General features: G+C 44.6%; 1 protein-coding gene across 4 annotated transcripts in view; it reads left to right on the top strand.

The window, feature by feature from the left end:
* The window catches only part of PLEKHG4 (pleckstrin homology and RhoGEF domain containing G4), an 89147-nt gene that overhangs the window by 27281 nt on the left and 44700 nt on the right, over positions 1–17166 (top strand). For all 4 annotated transcript variants that reach the window (XM_062621166.1, XM_062621165.1, XM_062621164.1 and 1 more), the window contains 5 exons: positions 3897–4112; positions 7633–7756; positions 8849–8942; positions 13910–13996; positions 15813–15929. In XM_062621166.1, coding sequence (XP_062477150.1) covers positions 3897–4112; positions 7633–7756; positions 8849–8942; positions 13910–13996; positions 15813–15929 — 638 coding nt within the window. The remainder of the gene's footprint in view (positions 1–3896; positions 4113–7632; positions 7757–8848; positions 8943–13909; positions 13997–15812; positions 15930–17166) is intronic.

Raw genomic sequence — 17166 nt, 5'->3', positions numbered from 1 at the left:
AAGAACAACACTGTTGATATCCATTCCCCTGGCCAAGCTGAACCCAGCTTGATTTTGTTTTTCTGAAGGACTAGACCCCAAAAAGCTGGGCTGTGTTGAGTGCTGGGTGCACAGAGAGTCTTCTCATGATTCCAGTGGCTGCTTGCTTGTTCTGTGTTCCCATCTCCTCTGTCTAAAATAAGCCAGGTCCAGCTGGTATGTGAGACAGTAAGTGTGATGTTCTTCCTGTTCCATAGGATGAGTCGTGGCAATGGACCTCTCTGGGGTGTGTGTGGAGTTTGTTCTTAATGAAAGACAATTTAAATGTTTCCAGGGATTTGGCTGAAATAAGTGACATTGGTGGCTCAGTTCTGCAGGTGTTAAAATTTGGCATTAGCAGTTAAAAAAAAACCCTGTTATCTCAGAGTTTATAAACCCAAAGAAACAAATCACCAGGAAAACCCCCAAACCGACCCCTCTTTAAGGCACAGGGGCAGCTGTGCCATGAGTATTTCTTAAACACTATAGCTGGGACTATAATAAACTTAATCCATTTGATTGCTTTGACATTCAAACAGGCCATCCCATTATCTAGTCCCATTAAACCCTCAGAGATAGAATAATAAGATAATTCAGAGATAAAGTTATGGAGCAAAGTCCTACAAATGGACTTTTTCTCTTCGAGTCAGTGTCTAAACAAGTTAAAATTCTCCGTAACTGTGTCTTGGTGGGGTCATTTTCTTGCTATGATTGGAAACTGGGTATTTTGCCTAAACTGTAGATAACAACAAGGCTTAAGCTTTACTGGGTCAGTTGGGAGCTGCAGTTCTTACCTCAGCAATAGGGGGCAGATGTATGATTTGCTCTGTGTGAGGTGGAGGAGCTTGGTTGTTACAGCAGACACTAGATTATGTCAAAATACACATAATGGGGCATTGAGTTTACTGTGTCTGCAGGTTTTTCCTTGTCCCTTAAATCTCTCCTCTTCCTTCTGCCTCCCATTTCCTCATTTTCTGCACAAATATGGTCTATAACCTAGAAAGATTTTGTGTCAAATGGGAGTTGTTTTGAGTTGTCTTAAAATTCGCACCGCTTCCATTCACAGAGAATGTAACTGCTGTTTTCTTCTAATGACTAACCTGAAGTGAAAGTGAGTTTTGAAACTTTGCAGCTCTGGAAAGAATCCCTATATTTTGGGGGTGGAAGGTATCTTGATAGCAAGGAATTGGTTGAAAAGCCACACTGGGGCATATTCAGCAGCACCTGCTGGGGCGTTCCATTCCTGCTCTCTGTTACCACATGATGTTAGCATAGATGATACTGGTACCAGCGCAGTTGACAGGAAAAATGCTAATGTCTCTTTGAAATTCACACAAGCAAATCCTCCTCTACCACTTCCTTAACCTCGGGGAAAGGAGGAACCTGCAAACATGGCAAATTCAAATGTCCCAGCTCCCAGTTTGCTTTTTGATGTAATCCTCCACATTCTACAATTTCCACTTTAGTAAATGCCTCCACTCCACACTCCAAATAACAGTGTTCTGGGGTCTGTATGGAGAGAGGTGGTGTCTGCAGAGCTGAACTGAGCCTGAGAAGCTTGGGGAAGAGGTTTGGGTAAGATGGGCGTAGTCTGGAGGCTTCCAGTGTGGTTTCTCTTGGACTGAAAAGCCCCAGCACCAGGACTGTGCTTCTCTCATCTAGTTTTGGAAGCTGCTTATTCCAGAGATATCCAAGGCAGGGCTGCCATGTACATTTGTGTCTTTTTCTTGCCCTAGTGGTATCTTCAGTATGTTCCGTTTCTTGTCTTTAAACATGATCTTCTGGTCTTCTTTGCAGGCTTTCTGCATTTACTGCAAATTCCTTTACCACAGACTAGTTGGTTCTGTTTATTGCCAGGCTTAAAGCACCTTGAGAAGATGACTATGTTCTCCTAGAAAGTCTGTTAGTCTTTTACGTGAAACCTTTGGGGCACAACATATGTGACCCTGTGAAATTCAAGATACCCCATTTACAGGAGATTGGTGCTCCCCTGAAATACTGCTTCAGGAAGATCTAGCAGTGTTGTCCAAAGTGATTGACCTCTTGCATTGCCGGAAGGTGAAGGCTGAGGTAGTGCTAGGAACAGAACTGAGCTCTGCTACATGCCAAAACCTTGCAGAGCCCTGAAGCCATCACAGCAGTTTACATGGCCAGGTGCAGCAGATGCCAACCTGGGTCCCAGCAATGCTCCTTCAAGAGGGGTGTTACCAAAAAGTAATGAGCAGTGGCTCCACCATGGCCTCAATGGTGCAATGCTCTGGAGCCCCTACTAGTTTCCCCCTGCTGCCAGATAATTTTGCGCAGTGAGCCACGCTGCTCAGGGCATTTCTCTTACCCACTTTAGCAATTTTGAAAGCAGCTGGGCTTGAGTCTCAACCTGTAAATCTTCATTGCTAAAACTTGTATCAAAAGCCACTTCAAGGACTGCTTTGTTCCTGGTCCTGCTCTTTAATGAAGTATTGGAATCTGTTAGTAAATAAACTGAGTCAAGTGTCAGCATTGTTGATGTAGCAGGAAGGTAGGATGGTTGAAGTCAATTTTAAATAGCAATTAAAACGTCTGACTTCACAGCAAGCAAATAAATATGCCATTCTTTTATTTTCCTAAGAAAAGGTTGATTTTTGTTGTTGGATATTGAAGTATGGGGGTTTGCAGTGAAGTACAGCCTTTTCTTTAGTCTGTCTTTCTGGCATGCAGTGGGATAGTGTAGCAGAGTACTTAAGGTGCTAAAGACATAGTGTAGAAGATGTATGTATTGTTGAAGATGTATTTTTGACTTCTAACCCCTATGGTGTTGAGACATGGAGAATACTACTTACACAATAGGTAGTAGGTTGTTTTTTTTCTTTTCTCAAACTACTTTTACAAGAAAATTGAAACTTGATAAAACTAGCATTAGTATCACGGAATCCAAGAATGGTTTGTGTTGGAAGGGACCTTATAGCTCATCTAGTTCCAACCCCCTGCCATGGGCAGGGACACCTTCCACTAGACCAGGTTGCTCCAAGCCCCGTCCAGCCTGGCCTTAGCTTCCATGTAGTTGCTTAGGTATTTAATTTTAGAATTAACTGATTCTTATAACTTGTACTTTACAGCTGAGGTATTGGGCAAAGGCAGCATTTTCTCCAGTTCTCAGACAGAGCTGATTAGTGTAATCATCCTGTTCTTCAGGGGTTTAAAGTAAGTTCCTGACTTTCACAGTGACTATTAATTAACGTCTGGACAAGCAGCAAGGTCTCTTTGGCTCATTTTCAGTTGACTTGTCAGCCTCCAGTTGACTTCATATTTTCAGGAATTAATCTGAAAGTGGTGTTGGGGGAGTAATTCTGCTCTGGAGCAGCTGGCCCTGTCAGAAACTGGTTTATCACTGTACTGTGCTCAAGCTGCTGGATATTGGCCAGGGACTTGTGCTGTGCCAGACGTTCAGGCTGTGAGCGGACATGTACTGCTCGATATCTTACCTTTAAAAATTACTTGGACTACAGTAATCCTGATCTGAATTGAGGTTTTGTACCTTGCAAACTTAGCAGTTGTTTTTTGGGTTTTGTGGTTGGTGGTTTCTTTTTGTTGTTGTTTTTTTTTTTTTAAGGATTTGTTTGTTTGTTTGGGGGGGGGGATGTTTGTGTGGTGGTTTTTTTTAATTTGTTTTTTGTTTGGGATTTTGTTTTTGTTTTGGTTTGGTTTTTTTTTGTTTTGGGTGGGTTATTTTAGTAGAATTACAGTGGTATTAATGTTTTAGAACCAGTTTGGAACATGCCTGCTACCAGTGTGAGGACTGGAGGGTGTTAGGGGTGGAAGAATTCCTCCTCAGTCTGGTACTCACCTGGGACCTTCTGGGTGGAGCTCTGCTCAGCTTCTGACTGCTGCTTGTCTTACAGGGATGGTGTCTGAAGGGGCAGAGACTAGAAAAGAAGCAACTGGTGCAGATGTGTTGAAACCAGTGAGTCAAGTCAGTCCCCTGGAGGAAAACTCAAAAGCCATTACTCCCCCGACATCCCCAGCTCCTGGGGCTGCCTGGGGTAGTCGGTCTGCACCTACCATAGCCAAGGATGTGAACCCAGAAGTGCTCAGGAGTGGAGTTGCCTACCTGCCTGGTGAGTAGCTGAGCCAGAATATGCCTGGTGTGATTTGTAGGAGGGCAAAGGAGATAAGCCTCTGCTGGCAGCGCTGCAGACTAGTGCCAGTTCCATTTCTTTCATCCCAGACCTCTCCAGGACCAACACTTCTTGAATTATCTAAAATTTCTGGATGGGAAGGACAGGAAGTAGAACTTCCCTCTCACGAGAGTCATATTAACTTGCTCCCAGGACTCTGAAAATGTAAACCAAGCACCTGTGAGTCAGAAATGCCGTATGTGTGGGCTCATCCCAGTAGTTCAAAGAGTGAAGGTGCAGCTAATGATAGGCTGGTGGGCCTGACATCAGACCTGGTCGAAACAGTAGGACCTTGATTCACTTGGGAGATACTTAAAGGATGGAAGATGCCATTTGACAGCGCTCTTGTAAAACCAGTTTTATTCTTGGTAATTAGAAGTTTGTTTGATTAAATGTAGCTGCCTAGATATAATAGATTTTTGGAAAACATTTGATTTCATGACACGTAGTGTTGGCATATCCCAGTGAGGTGTGGCTGAAGCAACATGTGGGATGAATGATAGCATAGCTGAGTATAAGATGACAAAAACTAGCTGTCAAAAGAGGACTTCCCAGAATTGTATTGCTGAGATCATTTTTAGGTCAAATATTATTCAGTGTTTACATGTGATATGGGAGCTCCCTTCCAACCTGTACCTGATTGTACGATGTCCTGCTCAGTACTGTAGCTGCAAGACCAGCTTTGACCTGGGATGTGTAAAGGAGAGGGGATGACTAGCCAGACTAAGCAAGTGCTTTTTACCTGTGTGTACTTGGGATGATGCCCCTCAAATAGTTTGGGGTGTTCTGCTGCCTCTGTTATAAAAGGAAGTGGTGAATTTTGGAGGTGGGGCAAGGAAGGGTGACAGCCATTGTGTAATTGAATTGGATGTCTTATGGCAAGAGATTGGGAAGTTGTTTATCTTAAAATCCTGGAATGGTTTGGGTTGGAAAGCACCTTAAAGCTCATTCAGTTCCAGCCCCCTGCTACAGGCAGGGACACCTTCAACTCGACCAGGTTGCTCCAAGCCCTGTCCAGCCTGCCCTTGAACACTTGCAGATGTTTTGTAAGATGATTGAGAATGAGGTGAAAACACCTCTGTGCAGGGAAGGAGGAAGGGAAATAAGATTTGTCCAGTCTTCCAGAAAAAAAAGTGAATGAGAAACCAACTGCAGGGCAAAGCTGTGGTACACTCAAACATGTAACTTTGCCTTGGGAGATAAATTGTTACAACAAACTGGAAAGGAGGATTTCTAATCTTCTGGTCTGCTGAGCAGGTTGGATGTTCTCATACTGTGTCCAACAGCCAAAAAATCACAGCGTTTGAGAGGGGTCTGTTAGAGAAGCTCATAGTCTGTGGTGTTGAAGAAGCCTGACTGTGATCCAATGTTCTAGTTGTTTCCTTTGTCATAGAGTCCTACCAGAAATGTACAGCTCTTAAACATGGCAAATGCGTCTGAGTATGGGATGAAGATATGTATCCTTGAGGTGCATTTAAGGCACAAGGTTTGGGTTTGACATCACTTCTAAGGGAGGAGTCATGTTTTCTGTAGAAGCAGTATTAGATTTGAGTGACATTTTTGATCTCGTGTGTCTCCTTGGGTTTCAGTAGGTAAGTCCTGAGGGAATGCCCTCACCACTTGATTGAATGCTTTCTGTTAGACCTTAATAATGATACATTAATTACATTAGAAGGGATAACTTTTATAAGGTATAGTGAATAAGAGCTAATTAATTATCTAGTAGCTTATGGGGTTGGGAATAAATCTTCCTTCCAGGAGTTTCAATTCTGTATGCTGCTGCTCTTCGATCATCTGGTTATGCCACTCTTGGGAGCCTAGCCCTAGTGCTTGCTTTTCTGCCCTGGCCAGGCAATTCCCAGGCTCCTATAAGGAGGTTCAAGGTTTACTCTGGTTCTGGCAATGCCCAGCCACCCTGATGGACAGAAGATGTTGCTTCAGAGTAAGGAAGATTTTACTGACCTGGGTTATTGCGCCATTTTCCCAGTAACCAGTGCTTTGCTTTTATTTTCTGATGATCCCCTTAGAAACAAGGTATATTAGTAAGCTTTTTCTAATTTCTGTCTAGCTCTTTGATTACACAGTGTCCAGAATACAGCAGTGCAGGAGTAATAAGCCTCCTCCTGAGCCACACAGACAATGGAAGATTTTGTCCCTGCTGTTAGCAGGAGGGAGCCTGTGCCACAGGTCTGGTCCCTGGGAGCAAGAAAGTCCTGCTCCTGAATGATGCCCATCTGTGTCAGTGGCTCTTACTCAAGTCATGTCTTAGTGACAGATTGAGGTCACACCATGGCAGTTTTCTGTGCTTGGGGCTGTCTGTCTATATATGTTTTACCTGTCCACTTGCATGCTTGTCCCTGGGATGGGGAGAGAGGTGATCCAGAACTGTATGACCTGTGGTAGCAATGAAGTTCAGAAGAGACAGAACGACAGTACTCTCTCTAAGCCTCTGGTTCTGTCTTGTGGTTGGAATTTCCCACCCCTAACCCCTCCATACAATTTGTATGGCAGGAACTGGCTCCTGTTTTTGTGAATTACTTTTCACACAGGAGAGGTGTAGTCCCTACTGTTAGCCAAATTGGTTACCTCCCTGGTTCTTCAGTTCTCTTCCTTTCCTTCAGAGCTCTTGGTGCATGTTGTGGCTGAAGCCTAAAGCCAGACTATCGCTCAGTTTTGGGAGCTCCTAGAGCAGACTTGGTTCCTGTGATGTCTTTGGGCTTTTGGAAGGCAGGAGCAGATAACTCTTCTGGCTGACTGAAGCAGAGGGGTTTCTCTTTCCTCAGTGTATCACTGCTCAGCTGTGTTGCCCGTGCTGTGCCTTATCTATTCCTAGGCACTGAGCAAGCTGACAGTAATGACAGCCTGGCACTGACTTGGCTGTCTGGTGCCCTTCTGGTCTGCATGCTTTGCAGCCATGGTTGAGAGCACTGGGCTCTTGGTCCTCCAGGGCTTTGCTCTCAGGAGGAAATGTCTGTTTCCATGTGGATGCCCAGTCTCATTAGGTAGCACATGTTGTTCTGCAAACCTGCCTGCATTCTCTCATCTGACAGCAATGTGACTACTGTAACATAAGTTAGGGTGTTAAAAGATGAGATTATTTACGTGGAGCTTGAGATTCTTGCTTTTCTCACATGGTTGGGTTATCATTATCCAAATTCAGCCATATTTTGTGAAGAACATCTGTCTGTGTAGAAGAGAGCACTACAAATGCAGCACTACTGTGAGAGAAAGACAAACAGAGCTCAGCTACTTTACTCAGACAGCATTTGGATGCTTTGGAAGGGTGTATATAGCCTACCACAATCTGTGGCATACACTATATCAAGTTCTGTGGACTTGATTAGTCCATTTCCAGGAACGTGGTGCGGTGGCAGTAGGGGAATATGGGGCATACACAACTAGAATCAGACTCTGTTTACTTCCTTGTGTGACATTTTGTTTCCCCCTCTTCTTTTTACAGGTACCAGAGATAAATCAGGACGTGCAGTGACCATAATAACAACAAGGAACACAGTCTGGTTAAACCCCCACTGCAATACCACTGAGCTTGTGCGCCTTCTTCTGTATTTGCATAGCATCCCAAGGTTTGTGACACTTTTGGGCTGACAGGCTTTTGCGGGTGGAAGCTGAGGCAGAGGGTGGACCAGGTTGACTTTATTGGCCTAGGAACGTGATGCAGACTGTCCCAAAACTGTATAGATGGGGATCCACTGCTAGGGTGAACTGGCTTGTGTTCAGTAAACGTGCTGGCAATTCTGTATCTGCCTTGTGCACATGCTGTGGTAGAATTAGGTATGTACTGAATGTTTTCATGCATTGCTATGAATCCAAGCCATTCTTGTTATCCTTCATTAGCTCAGAAAATGGGATTTGGAAGCTATGACAGGGCAGTCATGCAGCAGCTCCATGATAGTGTTGTGACATGATATTTTAGGACCAGCCCTTCAAGCTGAGAGGGAGGGAGGATCTGCAAGGGTTGAGAAAATCTGCATTGATGTCTGGCTGACAATTCATTTTGGAGTCTGCAGGCTGGAGTTTGCTGCAGTTACTCTTCCATTCAGTATGACGGACAGCCTCATTACTCCCTCCAGCTCATCTCAGGCTCTACTGAGACTTTGTTTCATTTTTAGATGATTAAACTATTAAGAGGTAAAGCTTAACTCTCTGTTAGTGATTGTTTGTTCTGTTAACAAACAAACTGGATAAAAGGAGCAGGCTTAACCTACAAGAAACCTTCTGCTACTCATGCTTTGTTTCTTATGCTTCTCCTTTCAAATCTGATACTGGCCAAGATCTTTGGGGCTGATGCAGAAGGGCTTTTCTTGTGAAGCAGTGTGGTTAAGGCCAAGCTTGTCCCTGAATACAATTAGGAAGGACTGGGTTTCCTGTGTGGATTTCCCAGAGCGGGCATCAGCACCTCTGCCATCAGTGAGATGTATCCTAGGAACTGGGAAGTTCAAGTGGAAATAGTGAAGGTAAAAACAGAGCAATCCAGGAGGTGGTTTTTGTATGTATATGTATTTTGGTTAGGAGAAGGTGGCCAGTTAGTTCCCTGTTCTTACAGAGCTGCAATGTACTGGGTTTTCTTTACCCTGTCATGATTACAGGTTCTGTTTTCATAGTCTTGTTGACTGTCACTGGTGACAAAAGTGACCTCTTTCTCTCTGTCTTTGCAGACCAGAATGTCAGGCATTGGGTCTGACTGTTCTTGTGGATGCTCGTCGCTGTTCACCAGTTCCCGCTCTCTTCAAGGCATTCAGCACACTGCAGGTGAGCATTGAGCCTGGGCAAAGAAACACTAGTTGGCTTGCTGTCTTGCTTGGATGTTACATCTCCGTTTGTTGCTTATGTTTCCGTCTGCTACCTGGCTTTCAGTTAACTTTGGGAGGTGGAGTTATTCAGGCAGCCCTGTCTTAGGACGATGATCTGGACTTGCCAGACTGCAGACAAAGCAAAAAACCTAAGCAAGTCTGAGTTAAAGGAGAACACCCCTCCACATCCCTCCAGATTTGCTTCTACCTCTGTGCTGCGAACACCCCATACCCAACTCTAAACACTGTCAAGAGGTATCATCCTTGGAGATGTTGTCCCCTGCACTGCAGGGCTGTGTGAAATATACAGGGAGGAGAGGCATCTGCCTGCTGCAGAGGGAAGGGAAAGACACTGCTTGTCTTGCCAGGTGGCAGAGCTCATACAGCGGTTGATGTGGCTGTCAGTGAATGACGGGAATTGGACGTGCTGTAACTCTGTATTGCTTCAGGTCAAAGGCTTTCATATCAGTTACTTGGAAAGCAAGTGGGCTGTGTTTTCCCCACTCCCAAGCAGCTTTTATCTACTGCTGCCAGGAAGCCAAGGAGATGCTGGGATGCAGCTATGACTAATCCTGTTTAAGCAGGTGTTCCTTTTAAATCAGAGCTTAGGTCTCTTAGGACTCCAATTCTGAAAACTGGAATGGGGCAATGTTTTAATGAAGCTGGTGTCTCTGTGGTTTGTATGCTTCAGTGCCACATCTGAGAGTTGGAACTGAGTCAGAAGTCTGTCTTCCTGCTTCCTGGGCTGGGTGGAGCTGTGAGCTCTATCAGTGTGCTCCTTCTCTGTGATGAAAGAGTAATCCGGTGCCCTGCTCAGTTCTGCAGAGGGAACAAGCAAGTACCTTCTCTTCTGTGCTGTGCCCACATGCCAATGGGCTTGCTAAAGCTTTTAAGGATTTTCTTGCCCATGTAACATTCATGGTCACGGTAATGGGATGATTTGGAAATCAGCAAAATGTAGAGGCTGTCCCCAGTCTCATACAAGCATGACAGGAATAAAGCCATTCTAACCTTAAGTTTCCTACCCTCTGAAAGAAGGTAGGGGGAAGCTTTTTGCAGTGCCTCTGTAATATCCTGCTGTGATGACTATTTGGCTCTGTGCACCTTATTATCAGGGTGGTGCAACAGTTAGTTAACAGGGATTAATGTGCTGCAAGATAGACTGTTGAAGCTGAGCATGTGCCCCAGGTAACAGTGACTGACGGGCTGATGGCTCTGCTTGTGGTTTTCTGATCATTACCATGACTCTTCTGCAGACTCTGAATGAGACCTGTTCAGCTAGCTCATCATCTGGTTATGGCACAGGAATAATCCCTTGGCTCCTCTGAGATCCTTTAGGACTTACCTCTGTGATCCTACTTTCACTGGCTCTGAAACAAGGATATAGAGAAGTACAGAAATCTGACTTTAACTGCAGTGAGGCAAACTAAACTTTCTGGAGCACACTGAGGTTTGCAGAAGCACAGTCTGTGTGTTCCTCCTTTAAGGTTCACAGAACAGATCATCTCCTTGGGGTCCTTTCTGAAATTCCTGACACATCTCACAGTGTCTCTTATCTCTGGCAGACTGTCTCTGGAGCTCATTTCTCTGCTGTTCTCTCTACTTTAACAGGATTTTATTTATATGGCTTTTGTGAGACCTACTATGCTAATGTGAATGTAATCTGTTAAATGTTGAGACCTGGTGTTGCTTGTTCAATTTTGAAGGCTGGTTTTCCTCTTGCCTCCACACTGGGCGAGCACAGATCGGATGTCCTAATGCAGAGTCTCTTCCTGCTGCAGTGCTCTAATATGTTAACCCTAGAGAACCTCCCCGAGGAGGGAAGACTGATTCCACAGGCTTCTAGGTTGAGATCTGTCAGTCTGAGGAAATACTTCTTCCACTTCTCTATCTTTCCTGAATAAATGCATGAATGGACTTCAGTGCTAATGTACAGCTTCTGGTGCTTACAGGTAATTTTCCCTACAGCACTGGGATACTGTTAGTTGCTCTGCCTAGAGCCACCTAGTAAACTGGTGAGAGCTTCTTATCCTCTCCATCTTAAGGGTGGGGGCAGTTGTGTTCTGCAAGCTTTCTTCCCCCTTCCCTTTTTAGAATATGAGTGGTTGGGAAACCCTTTTTTCCTGGGCAGCACCAGGAGCTGGGGCAGAATATGGTGCCACAGCAGAGCTAACTCATGAAGGAGCAGGAGGAACTCTGGCAGTTCTGCACAGAGGTGAAGGGAAATGCACAGTGCATACATGCTGCAAGAATAGATCAGGCTTGTTTCTGTGGGAAGCTGCCTAATGATGCTTCAAAACAAGGATTTCTGCAGAGGTAAAGGATGCTGTGGTTTTTGTTCACAGGTTGGTTGTTCACCAGTAAGCTTTGTGCTGGGGGAATCTACTCAGAGGTGCCTTGCTGCTTGGTAGTGCTGAGCTGATATGCTGGTCTGTGAGCAGGCAGGGTGTGGACAGTGGAATGTGTGCACTGGCCTTCAGTGAACAGGTATCTGTGGGATTTTCCTCTGCCTGAGTCTTATTGGAGTGAGATTCTTTTGAAGTCTGCAAATCAGGGCAAACACTTGATCCTATGATCTGCTGCATCTCTGTGTTGGATCGGGAAGGGAAGAATGTGTATGAAGACAACTAGCAGGTGTAAACAGAAAAGCTCTATGCAAACCTTTCTGTTCAAGAGGACTATTTGCATGCCCTGTTACTGCAGAAGTACAGAGGACCTTGGTCTGATATTAGAGACCAGGGACCTCCTACCACTCCATCAGAAGTGGTCACTTTGAGACTGAACATGGTATTTAGGGACCGCCAACCTACACAGGTGTTCCTGGTAGCTTGTGCTTCAAACTGTGCCAGTGTTATAAGTCTGGTCGTGGGCTTCCATTTTGGTCAGGGAGCCAGAAGAATGTTTGAAATTTAAGTCTGAGAAGGATAGAAGAAAGTATTTAATTCTCTTTTTAAAGAATAATACTAAAAGGATAGATATTTACTGTGGTGCTTTCTGAGCTCCTGTTGAGCCCTTCTGTTCTATGCTATCCACACTGTGCCTGTTTTGGGACGTAAGGAGTTCACTCACATATGTAGGACTCTGTCTTTTTGCTTCCAGATAGCTGTTTTTGTTAGTGAAGGCAGTAAGAGTTCTGCAGAAAGCTGCAAGAAGGCTTCCTCAAGTAGCATCCTGCTGTTACCAGCTCTGCTTTTCTCCTGAGGCACTCCTGTAATCTGCTTTAGTCATTTTGGATTACTCCATCAGTGCTGGATGAGAGTGACTTCTCTTCTGCTGTTTAAAGAAAAATATATGTTGAAAATGCTTGATTTCTTTGGAAATACTACCTCCTCTTAGATTGGAAAACCCTGAACTTCTCCCCTGACAGATTTCTTTGGAAATGGTTTTCCAGTTTCTATTTTCAGGAGTAACAAACGAGTGAGTGTTTTGGCTGCTGTAACCTCATGTTACACCATCACTACCTTTATCCCTGAGTTAGATTGCAATTCTCATGACTGTTGGAGTGGAAGAGGGATTGTGAAAGAAGAAATTTATTTAGTACCATGGACTGTCTTCAAAGTGTGCCTAGTCTTCATCCTTCAGCATCTTGTAGCAGGCACATTCAGAGCTGCTGGTAAAGTTGTAATGCTTCTCCATCCTCTGTTCAGATGAGCTTCAGTATTTACCTAATGCAGCCTAATTATGCAATAAATTCTTTTTGGCCTTTTAACCAGTGTTCAAGTAACAGTGAAAGTGGGAATAATCTGCTTTGGAGAAAGGGATTTGAGAAGACTTGGAAACCTCTCACAGTTTTGGAAGGTGTTTCAGTTGGGATTTTTTTCCTGCCATTCAAAAAGATCCTTCTTTAGGACTCGATGAGAGAAAGGTCTTTTTCCTCTGCTCTGGAATCTCTGCTGCTGCTTTGACTTGCAGTACTGGATCTCTTTGTGTTGGCACTGTGTCTTGATCTGTGTACTGGGCCCAGTGACAGGTTAGGTGGCTCAGTCTCTTCTGGTCCACTTGCCTCCGTACACTGGCTCTGCTGCTCATGTCAGATCTTTAACCCTAAGCACTGCCAGAGCCATTTATTTAACAGGTATCCCTTGCTGACACGGCCAAACAATACTGGAATAGATTTGTTGCTTGGCAGTTCCTGAGATCTTTGCAAAGTCAAAGACAGTCTTAGGCCACATCTAGATAGGATAGCTCTTACTTAACCATGTGGCATGACAACTTAAATGGCTGTTCTCCTTGCTATCCTGGTCATTATGTAGGTAGTGGGCCTGTCTCCATGGTCTGGCCTTCCTGCTGTGTTTCCCTCTTCCTGCTGTCACACTCTGTGCCTGTTTCTCAGTTCCCTGTAGAGTACTTCTATAGTTGGAGAGCTGCTCCTGGATCATGGAGTTTGAGCCACAGCTGCCAGACATCCCTTGTGTTTGGACTTTCTGTTGGTTTAACAGTAGCAACAGGTTGCAAGTCCTTGATTGTGTGTTGGCAGTAAGTAAAGACAAGAGATGTTTTGGCACTATGGGGAAAAAAACCCAACAACTTCCTTTTGGTTAGGAAAAGTAACCAGGAAAGTTATCAAGAAAAAACTTGGACATTGAATATGTGTTTTTTTTCCTTGTCCCTGCAGAGTTTTGTATTTTTTAATTTTATTTTATTTTTTTAGTGTAGCCCAAACCTGAACTCTTTGCTTCCTTAAATGCTGCAGGACTAGTTGATGTGAAGGAAACTACTTTAAGGATATGGCCTTGATGCTCTTCAGAATGGCCGTTCCTATAACTGGTGACGGCTCTCCAGGCTTTTGGAGGATATATACTTCCTCTGGAGGGTATAAATACCTCTGAAGGATAAATTGCAATCTCTTGTATAAACCTGGTGTGGTACATCCTCCTGGGCATCCCAGGCAGATTGGTAATGGCTTTGTGCTCTGTTCTGTTGTAGGAAATAGATCCTAATTGTATTCATGGAGTATTGCTTCTGGTTGAGAGAGACCTGACTTTTCGGATGGAGAAACCACCAGCAGGACAGGTAATGGAGCCACTCTTCCAGAGGTTGCTGGGGAGCTCTTGCTGCCCTTTATTTAGCTCTCCAACCAGCAGCTTCTCTGTCCTCTGATGTGTGTTTATCCTTACATGAAATCTCTACAGTTGTTCTGTTTTATGGCCGTGATCTCTTAGGGGTGTGGTATTTATAGGGTTGTAAAGTTTATGTGAACTGAACAGATCTGCCATGCCCTGTTTACTGTAGAGTCCATCAGTGACATTTGTGTGATAATTATGTCAATCTGCTGGGGCCCTTAGGACACAGGGAGTTTTTTGGGCACATAGAAAGCTGTACCAAGGAGCCCTGCCCAATTAACAAGGATAGAGATGCTTTTCACATTCTCCTGTTAAGGAGGGGGGAAATGCTTGGTAAGGAAGAGATCCTGTTAGGCTAAATCCTCAACTCTGTCCTTTGAAGGAACTTGTTGCTTTCCTGGATTTTTGCATATCTCATATTTTCTTTCCTTACAGCTGCTGCTGCTGCAGTGGCTAAAAGTCTGCTGCAAGAGGGCAAAGAGGAGATGACTGTGAGGTCCTCTTTGCAGCTGAAATATCCGGGAAGACTAACAGGAGGTGTCTGTGCAGGGCTATAAGACTATACAGGAGGGAAAATCATCTCAGCATCCCAGAAAACCCTCACTAGAAGTAAATCTGCCTTGATATTCCATAGCTATATTAGGTGCTCTGCCACTCTGTGGCAGAAACACACTCTGAGAGAAATGAACATCAGACTGTGTCTTAACATCTTTCTCTGCTCTCGCACTCTTACAAGCCACAAAAGTTGACTGAAATTCTGTGCCTGCTGAAACCCTGTAGACTTCAGAGCAGGCCAGGGCCTCCCTTTTGGCTCTTGTGGATGAAAACATTGTGAATATCATCAGGTTTGCTCTGTGTGTGGTGTGCTGCCCCAAAAGGCTGAAGAACACCTAATGAGTCCATTTCCTCATTGCCCCCATGTGGAAGCATCTGAAGTCAGAAAGGAGGCTGAAGGCATGTGCATGCAGGAAGAGCTACAGAAGACATTAAACATATTGAAGGACTCCAAAGAGTGTAAGAGGGAACAGAGCAAAGGGTAATAAAGACACAGGCATGCAGGAGGAATTGGAAACATCATTGCTATTTTTTAAGGAGGTGGAAAACTTCACAATGGGGTGGGGAGGTGGTGTTTACTGTCTGTACCTGAGTTTCTGTGTATGGGCTGGCTTCCATGTACCCTCAGGAGCACTTGTCTGTCTCTCTGGTGAGTATAATACTGCTCTGAGGTACTACAGACTTGCAGAAGGTGAGTTATCTGAATCAAGATCTGGGAAACACTAGGAGCAAATAGCTGCTGTGATGAGTGAAGAGTCAAGGGTAGGGCAAAGACTGTGCTGTTAGACTGTTTTTCCAGGAAGTGACATGGGGAAGCTGGTGGCTGGATTTCACCTCTCAGCTATCCAGACAAATGCAAATTGCAGCACAACGGGAACACAGGGGAGAGTTGCTCTGCTTCTACTAGGAGGTACGAGCTCTGGAAAAGGCTGGCTACTGCCAGACTTCCATCCCAGCTGTTCTGCTTGGTGAAACGGCACGCTGTGGCCTGCATTCTCTTGAGGTTCACCCACTAAGGTGTACAGCAAGCTGCTCCAGGATTGAACTGATCTCTTAATTTTTTTCTTTCATATTGTAGTGATATGTGCTGTGTGCCTTGTTCCTGTGCAAGATAGGTAAAGGATGCTGGCTTTTGTTACCCTTCACCTCCTCCTTCAATACTCACATCCTAATGGAATATGTGCTTTTTTTTTTCTTCTATTCCTGTGCAGTTTGAACTTCTCACCTCCATGAAATCCCTTCATAAGCACATAGACAGCTCACAGCTGCCTCTAGAGCTGGATGGGACCTTTCCTTATTGCCACCGGGACTGGTTAATCTTCCGCATGGTGAGTGGGCTGTCTGGTATTCCTTGTGAGAGAAGAAATGGTATGGTAAGGGACTCGAAGTAAGAGGGTCCTGTCAACAGCTGAACATAGAGGCATTAAAAGACAATGGCTTCTGTAACAGCTAATTATGCAAATGAATCTGTCAAAAGAACACTAATACTGTCAACATAACAACTGTGGCCTGCTGTTATGACTGTAGGAGCTAAAGTTTTAGTTTTTAACTCACCTTCTTGAACTGCATTGATTCTTCCTTCCCTTCAAAATAGGGTCAAATCTGAAACAGAATCCAGTTTTGTGTGATATACAGTAGAAGTTCTCTTCAGTCATGCTTGGAAGTTTAAGGACAGACACTTTTTAAGCTAATCTCAGGAGAAGGTGGTAGTATCATTTTGCCATTGAACTAAAAATCAAGAACTTGAGCTTAATAAAAATAGTTACCTCTTAATTGGGTTTGGAGCAAGTTCCCAGACCAATCTAAGAGCTCCTGAGTGAAAGCTGCAGTCTTTGCAGGAGTGAAACTTGGAAGCTCCTCATAATCAGTTCAGATTTCTAGGAGCATCTTCTTCCTCCTTTAGATGTAACTGACTTATTTACCAAAGTTGTCATCAAGACCTCTTTAGAAAGCATCTAAACTAAAAATACAGAGAAGGCTCACCTGGGGGGAACATTTTGTTGCTCTTTGAGAGCTAGCTGTGTGAGGTGAGGAAACAAAAGCTTCCCCATGCAGATTCTAGTCAGTGAGTCTTAGGAGCAAGGTAGTAGAGTGGAAGACAGTACCAGAAGTACGTTCCTTCTCCCTGTGGTTTGGCTGCTTTGAGTATTCCTCAGTACCATGATCTTGTTTGACCTTTGTGCTCTTCTCCAGGAGAGTTGTGGATCAAGATACCTACAGTGAACTGTGCTCTGGTGTGGATTAGAGCCAGCCCAGGGTCCAGGGAGGCTGACCACTCCCTGGAAATGTTTGAGCTGGTCCAGGTTAAGCCTCAGAGAGAGAAGGGCTGAAACTGCAGCAGCCAGATGCAGTATCTAAATATGGCACCCCAGCAAAGGGTGCTGCAGCCAGCAGTGCAGCGCACACTGATGAACTGTGGCAGGACTGGAGGCATTACTGGCCATGCAGCACGGTATGTGCAGACTGCCAGGAGTCTGCAAAAGTGTCATTTGTGGCACCAATTTCTGTACACTCATGGTGTGGAGGGAGCACAAGTCCCATGGATCATGTGCTTGTTGAATCTTC

The sequence above is a fragment of the Pezoporus occidentalis genome, unplaced genomic scaffold (assembly GCF_034315485.1).
Source record: "Pezoporus occidentalis ecotype Australia unplaced genomic scaffold, CSIRO_AGI_Poc_V1 ctg229, whole genome shotgun sequence".
Taxonomy (NCBI): Eukaryota; Metazoa; Chordata; class Aves; order Psittaciformes; family Psittacidae; genus Pezoporus; species Pezoporus occidentalis.
Note: the sequence above shows the minus strand (reverse complement) of the source record. Positions and strands in the feature narration are given on the sequence as shown.